We start from the raw sequence: 16,865 nt of genomic DNA, 5'->3' as shown, positions 1-16,865 counted from the left end.
AGGTTAAGTTTTTTTACGAAAAAAAATCAATCAAATATATCCTTATATTTCAGATTATTAGCTTTTAATAATCTGGGCGCGATGGTTCACAAATTAAATGCCCAATTTATTAACAATGTTTCTCTATAAATTAATTTTAAGCGTGGTATGTACTACCTATATTAAACTTCCAATCTAAAATAGTAGTTATTTTGTACTTAAAATATGGCTGAATTTTCTTACAGGCTGAAATGTTTACCTTTGGCTTAAACATGATGTACTCACTTTTATTTAACATAAACTTAGACAATTATAAGTATATAATGATAAATTCAACGTAACGTTCAACTTGATTTATTAGCATTGCGGAGAAGGTATGTGAGAAATGAGGAAAATTACCAATATACTAAAAAGAATTAGAATAAGAACATTCTGTTGCGCTTTGCTATTTATTTTTCTTCTCGTAAATTTATATTTAGACATAAATAAGGTTTGTTAAAACACTAGAATAGAGTTTTTTGAAGTTAAAAGATTTCTTGCAGAATGAAACACTCCCTGAATGTTATCTAATTGAACCTATTGATGTTGTATATACGTGGGTTAATGGTTCGGACCCGAAATTTTTGTTAAACCTGAGTCAGAAGTCAGCCTTTAAAAAGAATTTAGATATATCAAAACAGAGATTCGATGACAAAAATGAGTTAAGGTTTTCACTCAGGTATGACAAATATCTCCTATCATTAAACAATTTATCATATTTGCTTTTAGATCTTTGGAGAAATATGCTCCATGGATAAATCATGTATATGTAGTTACAAATGGACAAATACCATTTTGGTTGAATCTTGACTATGAAAAAATTACGATTATACCTCATGAGCAAATATTTAAAGATAATAATAATTTACCTACATTTTCTAGTTCAGCGATAGAAAGTAATTTACATCGGTAATTGATGGGAATCTCGATACAACTTAGCAACATCAATGATAAAATATGTTGTAGCATTCCTGGTCTTTCTAAGAAATTTATATATCTAAATGATGACATTTTCTTGGGTCTTCCAATATACCCTGATGATTTTTATGCATTTAGCAAAGGGTATTCTGTGTATTTAGCTTGGGCAATACCAGGATGCACATCAGATTGTCCCTGGTTGCATGTTGGTGACGGACAATGTGACTCTGCTTGTAATATTCAGAAATGCCAGTTTGATGGAGGTGACTGTTCAAAGACTGAAAATTTTATTAATAAGTCATTCAGATATTACCCCAAGAACACTACAGAAGCCTTAGACCTTATCAGTAAACTTCGGGGTAAATCTTCTAGCTATACTCTTCATAATAACAGCTCATTCAAAAGTGGGAATTATATCATTAGAAATAATACTTGGAGAAGAGATAATAGAACCGATATTGATTATATTCAAAATAACAAACATTTTCTTATGCACTATTCAACCAATGCAAATGGATCGATATCCCAACTAGTTGAACAATATAATAGAAATGTTTTGAAAGTAAACAAAAAACAAAATAGAAGAAGACATAACTTGAAGGTACTTATACTATAATTAATGATTTTTAATAGAAACATAATATTTTTAGCAAAAAAGAACTTATTTAAAGCATCATTATGTTCAGTTTGATGGATATTTCGAGTCACTTCAATACACACAAAAACTACTCAATAAAAAATATGGTTTTAAAGTTAGAAGGGTCCCAGCTCATGCCCCTATTATGATTGAAAGGTTGTCTAGCCCCCACCCACAGCAAAAAAAGTTTGTTTTACAAAACCACTTTTTCTAGGGATATCATGCAAAAATTACAAGATACGTTTCCAACAGAATATGAGATAACGGAAAGGAATATATTTAGACAAGCAGATGATATACAATTTGGATTCAGTTATTATTACTTCTTGATGTCCGAAACGGAAAAATTTACTATCAGTAATATATTTGATGAATTTGATAGTGATCATTCAGGGTATTGTATTTGCGTTAATGATGCCTAGGACATTTTCAATAAGGGCGGCTCGATTTTTACAGTACGTTTTTACTTTATTTAACCAGTGATACAAAGACACTATGGCCACCATAATAGATAAATATATTAATAGGCATAATTGTCATTTCTAGAAAGACCCCAACCTGAATGAGATTCTCAGGTGACTATGATCTATGCGGTTAGATTAAAAATTGGTCTGTTTTCATCCATTAGAAACCATTCAAATAAAAAAAAGAATGTTAATAAATCACACACAGCTTTGTTTATTTCATTTTAAAATCAACCCGCTCTTGTTGAAAAGCTGTATACATAGTGATATAATAATAAAATACAATTTTCAGAACTTGGTCAGATCGTGAAATAAGAAACCTCTTAGCTAAGATTTATGAACTTCCACTTAGTTATGAAGTTGTTGATTATTTCGAAAGCATTCTTCTAAATTGCACCGATCAGGGTTATAATCCTAATGCAATAACGCCTCCTTACGAGAGATATATCGATTCAAAACTGGTAAAAGCCGACAGGGGGGTATTGATGGTTTAAATTAAAATTATTTCTTTCAGCCAACGATCACTAGAGACTTAGTGATACATTGTCCATTTCTAAAAGGTTACTTAGAGGAAAAACACAGTGACGCACCGTTATATAAATTTAATATAATACATAATTTGGAGGATTATGTGAGCTTTAAAATGCTTGTTTCGAATATCACTCATGTGGTAATGCAGTTGGATGAAATCAGACGGAGAATGACGTAAGCCTAATACACACGTTTTTTCAATAAAGTTTGTCGTTCGAAAAGAATATTTCATGGCTATCAAACATTACAAACATTTTTTACTATTTAATATAATCTCCCCGAACTTTAACATACTCGATCCCATTTATTTTGTTTTTCATTTGATGAAAATTGTTTTCTACCGATTTTTTGAGATTTGAGAACCACCTCAGAGAGAGTTAAATATGGCGAATGTGGGTATGTGTTGCTACAATTCACTGATTTTCTCAATTGTTTGAATGTGTTTTATTATTTGATTTAATATCCAAGTTCCATACACTTGTTTCAGTGATTGAATTAATGAATTTTCTCCCTGTAGTGCCAGGGCATCAAAGCCAGACAGAGCTAAATTAAGCTAAATCTGGTGAATGGGATGGATGTTGGGACAATTGGTTGTTTCTACTGGTATTTTCGCGCAAAGTTTTACATGTACCCAGTCCAAATAGATTGCCATAATTATTGAGATTGATTAAATATGCTTTTGCGGTTGTAAATGGTGTTCTGAACCTGAATAAACCATTGTAACATGTCGTTAATCGAGGCGTTAGAACGTTACCAATTTAGATGCTATATGCGTGAATTCCTACAGGGGAAAGAACAAAATAGAGTTTTAGTCAGTTTAATCTACATCATCTCAAATGGTTTTACATTGATTGAAAGGCCATGTTGTCTGCATAAATGTTTGAGGCTATACATTTTCATAAAATAGTTTCAATTCAACAAAATAATCTAACATAGAACGACAAAATATATTAAACAACTATATAATTTGTAACTATTAATTGTTAAAATAATTTAATGTTCAGGAAATTTGTCTGTCTTAATGATAACCTGGAAGAATCCAAATCCAATGAGAATGAACTAATCGTCGCCCTTCTTTATGACTTCTATCTATCACTATTCCCTCATCAAAGTAAATATGAACTTCCCCAAGATTCAAGGAACAGGTTTTTGTACATCAACGAACTGAATGATTGGAAAAAACATCACTATAGGACTAAAATTGTTTTGTGTCTTGCCATTGTAATTCTCATACTAGTAACGTTTTTCAATTTGTTTAGAAAACTATTTTTTAAGATCTGTAATAGCTTGTTTTTCGTCTGTACAGTTTGTTACAACAATAAATTTTAAAAGTAACAGTAGTAATATTTAGGAAATGTGTTGTAAACAATGTTTTGATATCAGGAGTGAAAATAAATAAACGTGTATATACATGGCCGGAGTATTTATTGAATGTTGTTAAAAAGGAATTAATATCAACCAACAGAGCAATATATAACTATTTAACTATACTTTTCCATTTGTGGTTATTTAGGATTAGTAGAATAAAATCTCTATATACCGTAATCACAAAATACAGAGAAATATAATTCTCAATATTTTGTGACCGAGTAACATTTATTAATACTTAATATTAATTACTCTATGGACGACATTTCACTTTCATGGATTTAAAATTTGTTCAGCGCAGCAGCATCCCCTCTCTTATCGATGATTTGAACTACATTATGTCAATGAAGAAGTGTCAAAATTGACACTTCAAATCGATAAAAATAACAGTATGATACGGTTTTTGTACTCGGTGGCATTTTAAACTCATTTGCGTAGTTGATAGATTTGTTGATATATTTTAATGCCGCGAATAAGATATACTTCACAGTTCGATAGGATGGAAGATCTAAGCGATGTTTCTGGAGATGTGACGGTGGTTGATGTGTATGATATTGCTTCAGACATTGGAAAGGAATGCGAAAAGATTATTGATAAGTAAGTAATGGCCTTACAACAGACTTAATTAGAATGGCAAGTTTCTAAAAAATAGTAAGTTTAATATAGATATTACTTGTATAATGAATACTTATAAGTCTCCAAGAAACATTCCTTTAATAATCAATTGTGACCATACTTTTAGAATTACAATATGTATGAAGATGTAAGAACGCCCTATAAGTAATTTTTTTCTTATTTCATTCCAATCTGGGTAATTTTAGAATTGTCACATACCGTTTTAAATTTAAAATAGATTATAGTTCATTGTACTAAGAAATGTAGCTTCAAGTAAGCTTTACATTTGTATTTTTAAATATTTATTACTATTTAATAAAGTGTACCTTTTACATTAGGTATGGAGCTGATGCTGTCACTTCTCTTTTGCCAAAAGTTATCAATACCTTGGAGCTCTTGGAAAACTTAGCAACAAAGAATGAAAGAGAAAATATTTTCTTAAATGAACTTCAACTAAAAGTTTCTCAATTAGAAAATGATAAATTGGAGAAGGCAGAGTATAGACAAAAATTTGAAAAGGTTTGAATATATGGGTATAATACACTATACATTATTACATTTAGGCATTTTTAAGGAATTAGAAATAATAGAGGACCAGTGGCGTTCAGAAACCAAAGAATTGGTAATGATGGTATCCAAACTACAAGAAGAAAACCAAAGATTACTGAAAGACCATAGTCCTGACAAATATTTGTCATCATCATTAAGTGAACCAGTTATTGATGGTGAAATGATACAAAGGTTGAAAAATAACCTTGAAAAGCAAAGGGATGAAATTAGAGAGAAGGAAAGACAGTTTCAAGATAAATGTTCAGAAGCTGAAAATGTAAGTGAAAATAATCAATTTTACATTTTTCAACTTAAGTATGTAACCCTTTTAGCTGAAATCTCAAATAGAAAGACTAACAACAACCAGCAGGGAATTGAGGCGAAAGAATAAATCTGTGCAAAATCAAGTGCGTACATTGTGCAATGAGAGGGCTGATTTCTTGGTACAGTTGCAGGATCAACAAAGGGACATTAATGGTCTTCGCCAACGATTGGGCCTAGCACAAAAAGAAAATGAAGATTTAGTAATGGTTATATAAAAAATATATTAAAAAGTGAAAATATCCTATATGCAAAAATTTCTCAATATTTCAGTGTGATATTCCGTTACCTCCAAATAAGGCTGTCTATGATTTGGATGATCCAAATAGACCTAGATTTACTACACAAGAGTTAAAGGATATACTTCATGAAAGAAACGAGCTTAAAGCTAGAGTAAGTGACCTGGAGGATGAACTTGAAACATATCGACCCAAGAAAAAAGTTGACACGTAAGAATTTTTCATTTATTTATTTGACAAAACTATCAGCAAAGTAAAAATATTAAACAGATTGGTTAATATTGAAAATATTCAATCTGAATTGACATAATTTATTTTGCTTCAGTTTTTTTTTTTGGTTTTTTTATATTTAAATTTTGGGAAAATACGTTGTATACTTTAAATTGAGTCATTTTGAATGAATTTTTTTAAAGGTGATTAGACAATCCTGTAATTTCTATCTGTTCAATAAAATGTTCAAAATATTGATAATTTTTTTAACAATTTTGATCATAAAAATTTAATTTACTTTTAGAAAATCATTAAAACTTTTCGTAAAATAATATAGACGAGTCTTGTAAATTTTCAACCAAGTCCATCGAAAACTTTATGATTAAATAGCTAGAGCAGTTTTGAAATCTCATTCGATGTTTCACAACATTTAATACTATTAATTTCAATTACTTACTGATCAATATGCGATTCCAGGTGCATATATAGGCTTTCAGGCTTCTCAGATAAAGTCCCGGAGCTCAACTACTCATCAAGTCACAAGTCGTTACCATTAGTCGGTTCCAATACTGTGGGTGTATTGCACGGTTACCCATTACACCTTTTCAAAACCATAGAGAATCATACGGGACAACTATGAGAACTCTCCCCACCTCGTTGTAAAGAAAATAAAAGTGTTCAATTCCCTCCCCCCAAAAAATTATCCACAATACTTTTTACGTTTCTTTGATTGACTTCTCGTTTTCAGCAATTTTTTTTTTACTTTTCTTTTCGGAGTTTAGATTTCTGTTCTTTTTTTTAATAGTGGCTGAAATTATAATGGAGCAAAATTATTATACATAGTTATTGGGAAACAAGGATTGCTTCACTTTAACCGCTCTGGCTATCTGGAGTTGCTAGTTTACAGTATGTAGGCTTCGATAATGATAATATAATGATATATTCTCAGTATATTATATATCTTTGATATATTAAAAAATGGAATAATCGATTTTCCGAAAATTATGAAGTGTTTACTCATTTAAATGAGTAATGTAAAAAGTTGCTGATCCATTATTTTTATAATGGAATAACTATTAGATAAATAAAGTGTGCCTTTATTTTAATTTTACTTTTTTTTTTATTTTGTTATGTTTGTTTATTGTTTTTGTAGATTTAAAAGTAGGCTCTTTAATTTAGGAGACAAAATTGAAAATGCATGTGAAAATTTTTTATATACCAATAACAATAATAAATTACCTTCGCCGGTTGAAGAAGCTCAACCATAGTAAGTTAAAATGCACTATTATATTTTACCTTGTAAAAGGATGCGACGTGGGGTCATGTTCGATTTATTTTTAGTCCAGTTGATGACGACGCACCAGTACAAGGACCACTTCCCTTAGAGCCCGATGATGCACCGTGGAAGAAAACTACGGAATCCGGAATTAGAAAGTTGTAAGTTTTATTGAGTAAATTAAGAATCATTGAGAATAGAAGGTCCGATCGAAAGCTTTGAAAATTTCGATTTTAAATAAGTTAACGGCGAATTACCATTCACAATAATACACTTGATCATTTCTTGAAATTCCAAAGAAGAAAAGGCGTGAGTGGCTAGTCGTTGCAACCCGATACCTAACTATATCCTCAAATTCGACAATTTATTTTAGCTTTGATGTCAGTATTTAGATTGCAGTTTTGTTTATTCTTACCACACCATGTCTGTGTACGTGAAGAACTAAAAACTTTTTGTATTCTTTCCGTCATATTTGTCAGTATTATTTATATATTTATTTAAATCTCTGTTAACTCGTTTTTTAGCTCATTTTTGAAGTTTTGCATGTTTTCTTGATTTGTCGTTAAAATCGTTATAATCAGGCGGTTTCTTGTTTCAGCTTTTTACTTTGCCTTTATTGTATAACTGAGAGTTCTTTCCCGAGCGACTTTCATTGGTTACAGTTTCATTCTTAACACTAAATTTTCCAAAATAATTTCATTATGCTCTGATGGCGTAGGATTCTCAAACACATATTTAGAATGAAGATTATTCTTACATGTATTATCTTTTAAGTCAATTATTCATAGTTTTTTTTTTAATATTTGCCATCTGAAACACAGCCTTAACAATAGAGAGACAACTCAATGGGGGCCTCTGGAGAAAAGCTTTGCTTTGCTCAACAACTAAATGGGATTGAATCGACCATTCAAGTAATTTGATTTGTCAATTTAAATCTGCATTATAGACACCTGTAAGGAAAACATTTTGCTATGAAGACACGTGATCGGAAGTTTGGCACGTCACTGCCCTGACGTCACGTTTAATTGACCAATAATATTTAAATAAAAAACAATTTAATCTCTGAAATAAATTTATTAAATAAAATTCAATTAATGAAATAAATATAATCTGTAGAACTGCAAATTATGTATAAAATATATCTATTTCTATTTTTTCCCATTTTCATATTTGTTTAGGGCCATCAATTTAATAGCATCTATTCGAGTTCTGGCTTTTTGTTTTCTTATACCTAAAGGAATTTTTGATTCTGTCCTTGTAATTCTGTTTACCTGTTTTATTCAAAAGTATATGGTGCATATTATTTTAACATTCTATCTGGAAGATCATTAACTAGTGTACAATTAAAAGGTTTTAAATTTACATTTTTTTAAAGGTGTTTGACAAAAAATATGTTATATTATCGACGTGGCAATAGATAAAATTAAAGAGATAACTCTTAAGATAAAAATAAAAAATAATAAAGATAAGCTCAAAGAACTACTGATAGTATAATAAAACAATTTTCTGGGGTATGTGATATTGCCTTGCCGTGTTTGTTGAGGGTATAAAGTGAAGTTGCATCCCCCGTCAGTATGGAATTAATCCTCTTCACAATTTCCTAAAGGCAAATGAGATGAAAAAAATTAACTTATGAGCGCTTTAAATGATTTCAACATTTTAAATAATTTTGTCAAACATACTAGCCGAATGTATATAATAGTAATAATAGACCCAAAAAAAATATCTTGATTAAGTAGCCTTAAGTCAATATATTTATTCACACATTTTTTTTTCTTTAATGAAATGAAACACCTCAAGGTGATTATTAAATTATTAATCCTCAACTTACAACAACAAAACACGCTGTAACGGTTATCAAATTCTTTGATGGTTAATCCAGTCATTTTGGGATTTTTAGCATTATTAACCATTTTTTAAAGACAGCTTAATATTTCTTCCAAGTAAAATGATTCTGCATTTGTTTACTGCGCATCCGGGTACATAACACTTTCTAGATCGAGAATTCGCTTTACTTATTGTACTACCGCCTTACAAATACTAATGAACTAATACCTTGATCTCTAAACGTTATAAAGATCTAAATGCAGTGCTCTTTAGGTTAGGCACACTGAAAATGGCGCCCGAAACAAATATATAATAAAGGTTCTATAGAGACGAAGTGAACCAATCGGATCCCGTTGCGGCTGATAGCTATAGCATTGCAATTTAAACAAGTGATAAGTTAAAACTACATGTTCGACGTCGCGAAATATTTCCTCAAATTTGCTTGTCGTCGCGGCTCATAGCATAGCGGTTAAAAGAAATAATAAATTAAAGTAGCGACATCTACATGTTGGACGATTCGAAACATTCCCCAAATTTTCTATAAAGTTAAATCTATTTCTCTGCGGCTTAAACTAAGGCGAACAGATAAAATAGTACCGTATATAACAAATAATCATAGCATATTTGTGATTAGATGCATAATATTACATATTTTCTTTTACAGTTTTCGGAAACTATTTTCCGAAAGCAGCAATAGCGGCAGCTTTCCTAAGCGTAGCTTATCCACCCTCTCGAAGATGGCTCTTTCATCAACTACAGATCCAGTGCAATATTAAATTTATAACTCACTTGCAACAAGTAATTTTGAATGAGATGAACAACGCAGCGGGGAGAATCAATTGCTTTCTTTAACTTTGACAAGAACCCCATTTTTGACCATTGTTGTTACTTCCAAAGTATACATCATGCAATTACTTACTGCACACAAAAATTGACCCGTAAGGTATATTATGGAAAAGTGTTTATGGAATATTTGTGCAGCTCATAAATATTAATTTCTAATTACCAAACAGTAAGGTTCATAGATAATTTTGAAAATAAATCTCGCATGCGCTTAATACGTTTCTAGATACTCTAAATATTTAATTTCAAATAATAACAGAATTATCCCAAATTTCGTTTATCTACCACTCGTTAACATCACTATTATGAATATAGTAGGTTTAAGATGTAGGGAATGTTGAATAAGTACCATTTTCTTAAAATAATTCTCTGTCATTTTTCTGATGTCACTGGCACTTGTAGATAGATAAGTTTTAATATGCTTTATGTTTCGATTTACATTATTATGAAAGACAAGACAAAAATAAGTACTAAATATTATAAATTTATGAATGTGATAGTCAGTAGTAGATTAGAAATATTCCAAAAAAATAGAAACGAAGTTTATGTGAAATTTTTTTGGATGGGAGGCATCTTTTATACTGTCAAAGATTTTGAGATATATAGAAAATATTATTTCGCCTCCCATGATGCAGAAACTATCTCATCCAAACCGTTTTTCATATCTTAAGTTACTTTGAGAATATGCACTTTATGCTCCATAACAGTGCAAATGTAAGGAAATGAATTAACATTGGATGAATTATTTTCGCTTATATTGTATAAAATAACAAGTGACCTGTGTGGTATAAATTAATCATAAGTTACCAGCTATTGATTATCTTTTGTTTCTGAAACGCTTTATGACACTTTCATTTATTGTATTTTAACTGTGATATTTTATTTTGTAATTAAGCTTTTTTATTTTGCCTAATCTTATTGAGAACTATGTGAAAAATGTGTATTTTTAGTCGGTCATTTTTTCATTTTAATTTTTTGTGTTATACTCTGTAAGCTCCCAGATCTGTTTTTATACCATTTGTATTTCTTCCAGCGGTATTTTCGCCCATATTAATGTTTGATATGTTTTTCTACCCATTTTATATAGATTTTTTGATTATAGTAATCTAGTTGAACTAATAAATGCACTAAGAATATTTGGGAAAAGTGTAGAGGAACTGTGCCAAAAATAAAGGTAGTTTACTTGTACACTTAATTTTTGTTTTATTACCTTTTTAACTATATATAGTTTTCTGTAGGTATAATCCCGGACGGAATTTTCTGTACAATAGGTATGTGTTTTATGTACTTTAATAGAAAGGTAATAAGTATATACTCCAAATGACACGTATGGATTTTACATGACAGGAATTGTAAGGAGAGAAATTTCATCCCCGATTATACGGATAGAATTAAATCTCTTAAAATAAATCCTCCAAAACCTGAAATCAGGAACTGCAATATCTAAAAAAATAACAGGAATTAATGTCTTCGAACGACCGCCTAAAAACTGTACCTGTTTAAAACAATAATGACAAAAATTATGTATTTTACAACCTTTAATTGATTAATAATTAGTGATTAAATAGAAATCTCAGCATTTTTACCGCACCAATAATTACTGACAGTGCTGCTTTTGGTTACTACTTGTTTCGATGGATTGGATACTTGTTCCTGTCAAAGCACTATTACGTGACAAGGTATTCGCCCAAAAAATGGCAAATGTTTAATAAAATATAGAAATGTGTGCTTCCACAAATCAAAACCGACATTTTTATGATAAAGACGACCGATAGGGACAATTGTACATATGTAAAATGAACGAAAATAATCAGCGGTTTTATTTCTAATAACATAAAGATTATAGACGAATTAGACCAGCCATAGAATAGAACTCAGCCTAGGATTCATTCGCAAATTCACGTATTTAATAGCACTTGTAAAAATTTTTGTGAAGACGCGTTTAAAAATAGCGCTGCAAATTAAAATGAATAACGGATTATTTAAATAAGCTTCAGTACAACAATATGATGAATTTTATAATTAACAAAATAAAGATAATAGTAACCGGCAGAGACTCTTTAATATTTTAGAGGAAATGGAAACTGAAATTCGATGAGATATTTTGAATAATTTCTTTTGACTTTCAAAATGGACACAATTTGCAACGATTGTATCCAGCATATTTAAAAGATCATAAAATTGCATTTGTAAGTATTTGAAAATTTCATCAGACGATGATCAAAGTATGAAATTTTCCATAGTTCCTCTTCAAATATTCATTACGGTCCAAAAAAGGAGAAACGTGTACGTGTGTTTATTGGGTATGAGCAGATTTTAATAAACACGAGAAATAATTTTAGAGCCAAACTCTGAACCAATTTATTATTTATTGTATTATTAATGATGCACTGCAAAATTACTAAATCGTGTAATGCAGGATGTTATGGTAGTAAATAAAACCATCATATAATTGTTTGATTTCTATTATTACAAATATGTTAAATATAAATGTAAGCTCAAACCAGTCAATAAAACTTTGAATTGAAATCAGAATCAATTCAAAGATGTTTAGGAAGAAAAGGTATTTCTATCGCTCTAAAGCAAGTTTGCACAATTAAACGAGATTATCCAACTATTAACTATGATCGCGTGCTATATTAACAAATTTAACTCTACAGTAGGTTTATGTTTCAGACGAAAAATACCCCAGCTTCCTAAAGCAAATAAATAAAGGCCTTTGAATTAAATCCAAAAATATCTTATTGTAAATTATTTATATTACTATATTACATTGATAAACCCAAATTATTGAATCGTATTTTAATCAAAAAGCTGATACATTATTTTAGACAGGCTTATATACATAGAAAGTAAAAAAAATGGGATTTTTCGTGAAAACACTTTATAGTGCAACGATAAACACTCGAAGTACTATAAAAACATATAGTAAAACATCTAAACACAAAACCGGTTGAAATTGTCATCATCTTGGTGTTTCCTAAAATTCCCATTCCTCCACATGTTTCAGAAAAATTGAAAAACACTATATGACAAAAAAGTACTAAAAATTGTCTGTTTTAAAGCTCTAAAAATTAATCATCGAAATTTTGGGACAGCAAAAAATTTGCTGCTAAATTTTCGTTCTTCTCGCACGCAAAGTACGCCTGGAAGCACAAAAAAATTGACTTATGTTAATATATAAATACGATATAATTAAATAAATAAATAAAAACAAATACAGCGCTTCATGGTAAGCGAATAACTAAAAAGTGAGGTTCTGAAATTTGTACCTGTACACATATTTTATTTTTAAATAGAAGTTCAGTAGTCAAATTATGATATTCTAAAAATCGACCTGATTGATGGAGGCTTTTCTTTGAAAAACATGTTTTCTACTGTATAATAAAATGCTGTATAATAAAATAATACATGTAGTGTTTAGTATAGAATTTGTTTCTTGTCTTTATGATTCTCAAAACAAATTCCAAATTGATTTTTTTCTTGTTATATAAAAGTACATATATATATATATATATATATATATATATATATATATATATATATATATATATATATATATATATATATATATATATGCCGAACTGAGCGAGGTTGATATAAAAACATATTAAAAGGTTATTGATCATGTACTATTGCCTTATCTGCTCGTGTCCTTATAAGATTATTTAAATATAATAATAAAAATATATGATGAAAGCTTTATAAAAAACATTTTACGCAATAATTTCCTATATTGTGGCAATAAAATAAGATTATGAATTCATCGATTCACATTTAATTCAAACCACTGCTTCAAAGTTAATATTGAATGCCACAGAATATTTCTCCAATTACGATTTCAATAGTCAGTAATTATACCAGGAACAATTCAGAATTCAGGATATATGTTGTGTCGTGTTACGGCAGTGGTACGTCACTGATAATTTAATATACCAGTACAGCCAGGTTCCACGCATTCGTTTAGACTAAAATACGAACAAATCGACAATATTGATAGAGTTTCGATGGATCTAACATATCACTAAATCTTATTCTAAGTGTGCAATTTGTATTTTATTTAGTGATCCTCTGTTTCAAATGAATAAACACCTTCAGTAAGAGAAAAAAGCCAAGGACTAAAAAATGTTTTTTTCACTGAAGGCTCAACAGCGAAATATTAGTATCAAATATGTTATAAATAGGTTTATGAAGTCATTTATTAGCACAATGCTGAACTTGTACATATCTAGTTCAATATATTCCATTATATAGTCAAAAAAATGTGTTTTTCTTTGGCATATTTTTTAAAATCTTAATTTTCTTCATATATTTTAAAGTCTCCGTTTTATCAACGAGTATTTATCTGGACCGGACCTACAGTTTGACGTGGGCTCCGTCATCGGTATTAAGCCTACCGAATGGCTAATGATCAACTTATAAATCATCCCAGAAGACATCCAGTTTAACCCAGCTTAGTTACAGGGATGACTGGGATCACTTTCCTTGTCGGATTTTGCACTCTTGCCTAAGAACAATCACAAACATAAATCTTCAACATGCCCCAGCAGGATTCGAACCTGTTATTATCGCAACAGTAGGAGGACCGTCCTGCCGCCTTTACCAATGCGCCAACCAAACCAGCAATCCTAATTTTAGCAGTGTTTTATTTCAAATTTCAGCATCCTGTATCAATGCTATAAGCAAAGGCTATTCCTATGATATAACAAAATATGAGTTTTTACTAGGTATGTCCGTTTTTCACATAAAACAGCCCATTTAGGGAGTACCAGCACATCGCTCAGCGCAACATGTATGAACTCCATTCTCTTCATCTAAAATAATTTCTACAATTTTTATGGAAGATTTGCATATCTTAAGCTTTATTTTGTAGTAAAAAAAATCATGTACCTAGAAATGCAAATAATAATAACACTTTTTCTTGTTGCCTCCTTCACGTAAAATGTATAATGTTATATATAAGCTTTAACAAGTTATTAGTTGCCGACGCATATAAATAAAAAATATTCGTTTCAAATTAAACTGAGTTACTTACTTGAACAACTAAATGTTCAGGAAATCCCAAAGCCTTCAGCCTTTCAATAGCATCTTTATCTTGAGGGGTAAGCTAAATTTAAAAAAAACGAACATTAAATCAATTTTAAGATTACCTTCAGCCAATTACTTGCCTGAATTGGTATGCCCATTGCTGAACCACCTCCTGCTGCTTGAGGAGAGGCTGCTGTAGGCGGAACAGGTGCAGCGGCTGCTGGGGCAGCTCCAGTTCCAGCTCCAGGCGCAGGTTCATTCAACATTCTGAAAGTCACATAAATATATTAATATTTTAACACAGTTTTACAGGTATCAGTATGTTACCTCACGAAAGACTCTTGATTTTCGGAAATTAACTGTAATAAAGCTGGATTGGTTTGACCGATTTGTTGTAGAACAGCATTTAACAACTGAGGATTTTGTTGAATCACCTGTCTCATTTGTTGAAATTGGGCTTGCGTTCTTAAGAATGCCAATGGATCCTCTGCATCTGACTGGCTTTGATCAACACCAGACATGTCTGTTGATTCATTTACCTAAATAAGTAACAACCAATTTTAATATTTATTCAATAAAGTGATGTACAAATAAGTATGTAATAAACATAACATTACAGTACCTCCGACTCATCAATTTGTGGTATTCCAGTTATTAAATACTCCACAGCTCTATCAGGATTGTTAAAACTAGCTCTTAATGCTTGTTCTACCTATAATTTTTTAAAAATAAAAACCTATATAAAGAATACAATGAATACTTACTTGATCTCTGGCATAACCCATATCCACAATATTTTTTACCATATTCTCATAATCTGCACCCATTAACAATGTAGATTCAGCTGCACTACTTATAGAAACATTAGCTGAAGCTGGCGACTCAATAGGTGCAGGCGTAACTGGAACTGCAGCAGGGGTAACTGGAGTTGAAACTACTTGTGCAGGTTGAGGTGGAGTAACAGGTGCTGGTGTACTACAGACAATATTTACGTATTACATTTAATATTTTGCCAAATTATATTCGCATACAATAGACAATAAAAAATATACTAAAGTTGTTAAATTTAATAAAGAAAATAAATGAGATAGTATATACTAGTATACTAGAACCTAACCTTACATCTATACTGAATTGCATTTTTAATGTTATCACTTCAATAGAAACAGATTAGAAGTAACTAACCTAGTAGTTGTAGTAGCAGCTGCATCTCCAGAATCAGTTTTCTCTGGAGGCTTGGACTTTGTGACCATAACAACTATAAACTTTTTTTCATCAATATTATATTCTGATAGCGGAGTCTCATCTGTTAAAATTTTTCCTAAAATAATGTAATGTTTTATACAAAAGAACCCAAATTACTAAAATATCATAATAATGTTAATTTATACACAAGACCGCAATATGATTAAAAAAATCTTAGCACATACCAGCATAAATAAGTCTCTGGTTTTCTGCTGGATAATCCGCTCCTTTTTCAGATTCGATCTTTAATTTTAATTGCTTTACCTTGATAAAAAGAAGTATAAGCATATAGCAACTGCTCGGTAATTAATTATATTGTAAATTGTTAAACTTACCGTTTGGCTAGGTTCAGCTTCGACAACAAAACTTTGTTGTTGGAGGTTCTTAAGTGTAATCTTCATATTGCTTTCTTAAATTAATCTAAACAGTCTCAAAAAAATCGAAAATATTCTTATTTATGTTCTTTCGCTTCGCCACTTATTTTTAGCTAAATATTTTTCATCGATGATAATGCACAACTGAAAAATTTTCCTGCCATATTATTTTGACATATGACATTAAGAATGACGCATACCATTTGACAGTAATTACTTTGCAATCCTAAATATCAAAAAACAAATTATATAAAAACATTTTAAAGAATAGCGAAAACCATTAAATTTAAAAGATAATCCGGAATGTTTTAATATGTAGTTTCGTTAATGCCATACATATTTCTAACAGCATTCTATTATTTCTAGCCCATTCGCAAGTAAAGATATTAACAACGGATGTCG

The 16,865-nt window shown here is 30.3% G+C and overlaps 2 protein-coding genes across 5 annotated transcripts; one reads left to right on the top strand and one right to left on the bottom strand.

The window, feature by feature from the left end:
- The first annotated feature begins 7 nt into the window (after window positions 1-7).
- On the top strand, window positions 8-11,011 carry LOC143193512 (N-acetylglucosamine-1-phosphotransferase subunits alpha/beta). Of its 4 annotated transcripts, none has more exons than XR_013005043.1 (16): window positions 8-145; window positions 225-469; window positions 522-697; window positions 748-927; window positions 985-1,537; window positions 1,587-1,729; window positions 1,788-1,967; window positions 2,330-2,498; window positions 2,552-2,742; window positions 4,890-5,070; window positions 5,126-5,377; window positions 5,433-5,630; window positions 5,695-5,870; window positions 7,050-7,137; window positions 7,212-7,307; window positions 9,638-11,011. XR_013005043.1 is itself a non-coding variant. In XM_076399748.1 (16 exons), the coding sequence occupies exons 2-16, from the start codon at window positions 365-367 to the stop codon at window positions 9,747-9,749; spliced, it is 2,826 nt and encodes a 941-aa protein (XP_076255863.1). In that variant the 5' UTR covers window positions 8-145; window positions 225-364; the 3' UTR covers window positions 9,750-11,011. The 4 variants fall into 4 exon arrangements, 3 of the variants coding, with proteins under 3 accessions (XP_076255863.1, XP_076255864.1, XP_076255866.1); XM_076399748.1 differs by having other exon boundaries at window positions 7,024-7,137; XM_076399749.1 differs by lacking the exon at window positions 7,050-7,137.
- A 1,254-nt stretch (window positions 11,012-12,265) lies between these two features.
- Rad23 (UV excision repair protein Rad23) lies at window positions 12,266-16,655 on the bottom strand. Its single transcript, XM_076399761.1, has 9 exons — window positions 16,425-16,655; window positions 16,275-16,353; window positions 16,030-16,165; window positions 15,609-15,819; window positions 15,467-15,556; window positions 15,172-15,383; window positions 14,985-15,111; window positions 14,852-14,923; window positions 12,266-12,962 (listed from the first exon to the last, which is right to left on the bottom strand). Exons 1-9 carry the CDS (start codon window positions 16,488-16,490, stop codon window positions 12,891-12,893), a joined length of 1,065 nt encoding a protein of 354 aa, XP_076255876.1. The 5' UTR covers window positions 16,491-16,655; the 3' UTR covers window positions 12,266-12,890.
- Between the last annotated feature and the right edge of the window lie 210 nt (window positions 16,656-16,865).

This window comes from Rhynchophorus ferrugineus, unplaced genomic scaffold (assembly GCF_030347505.1).
Source record: "Rhynchophorus ferrugineus isolate W39M unplaced genomic scaffold, kcgeb_rfMv2 rfM3, whole genome shotgun sequence".
NCBI lineage: Eukaryota > Metazoa > Arthropoda > Insecta > Coleoptera > Curculionidae > Rhynchophorus > Rhynchophorus ferrugineus.
This window is presented reverse-complemented; position numbering and strand designations above follow the sequence as displayed.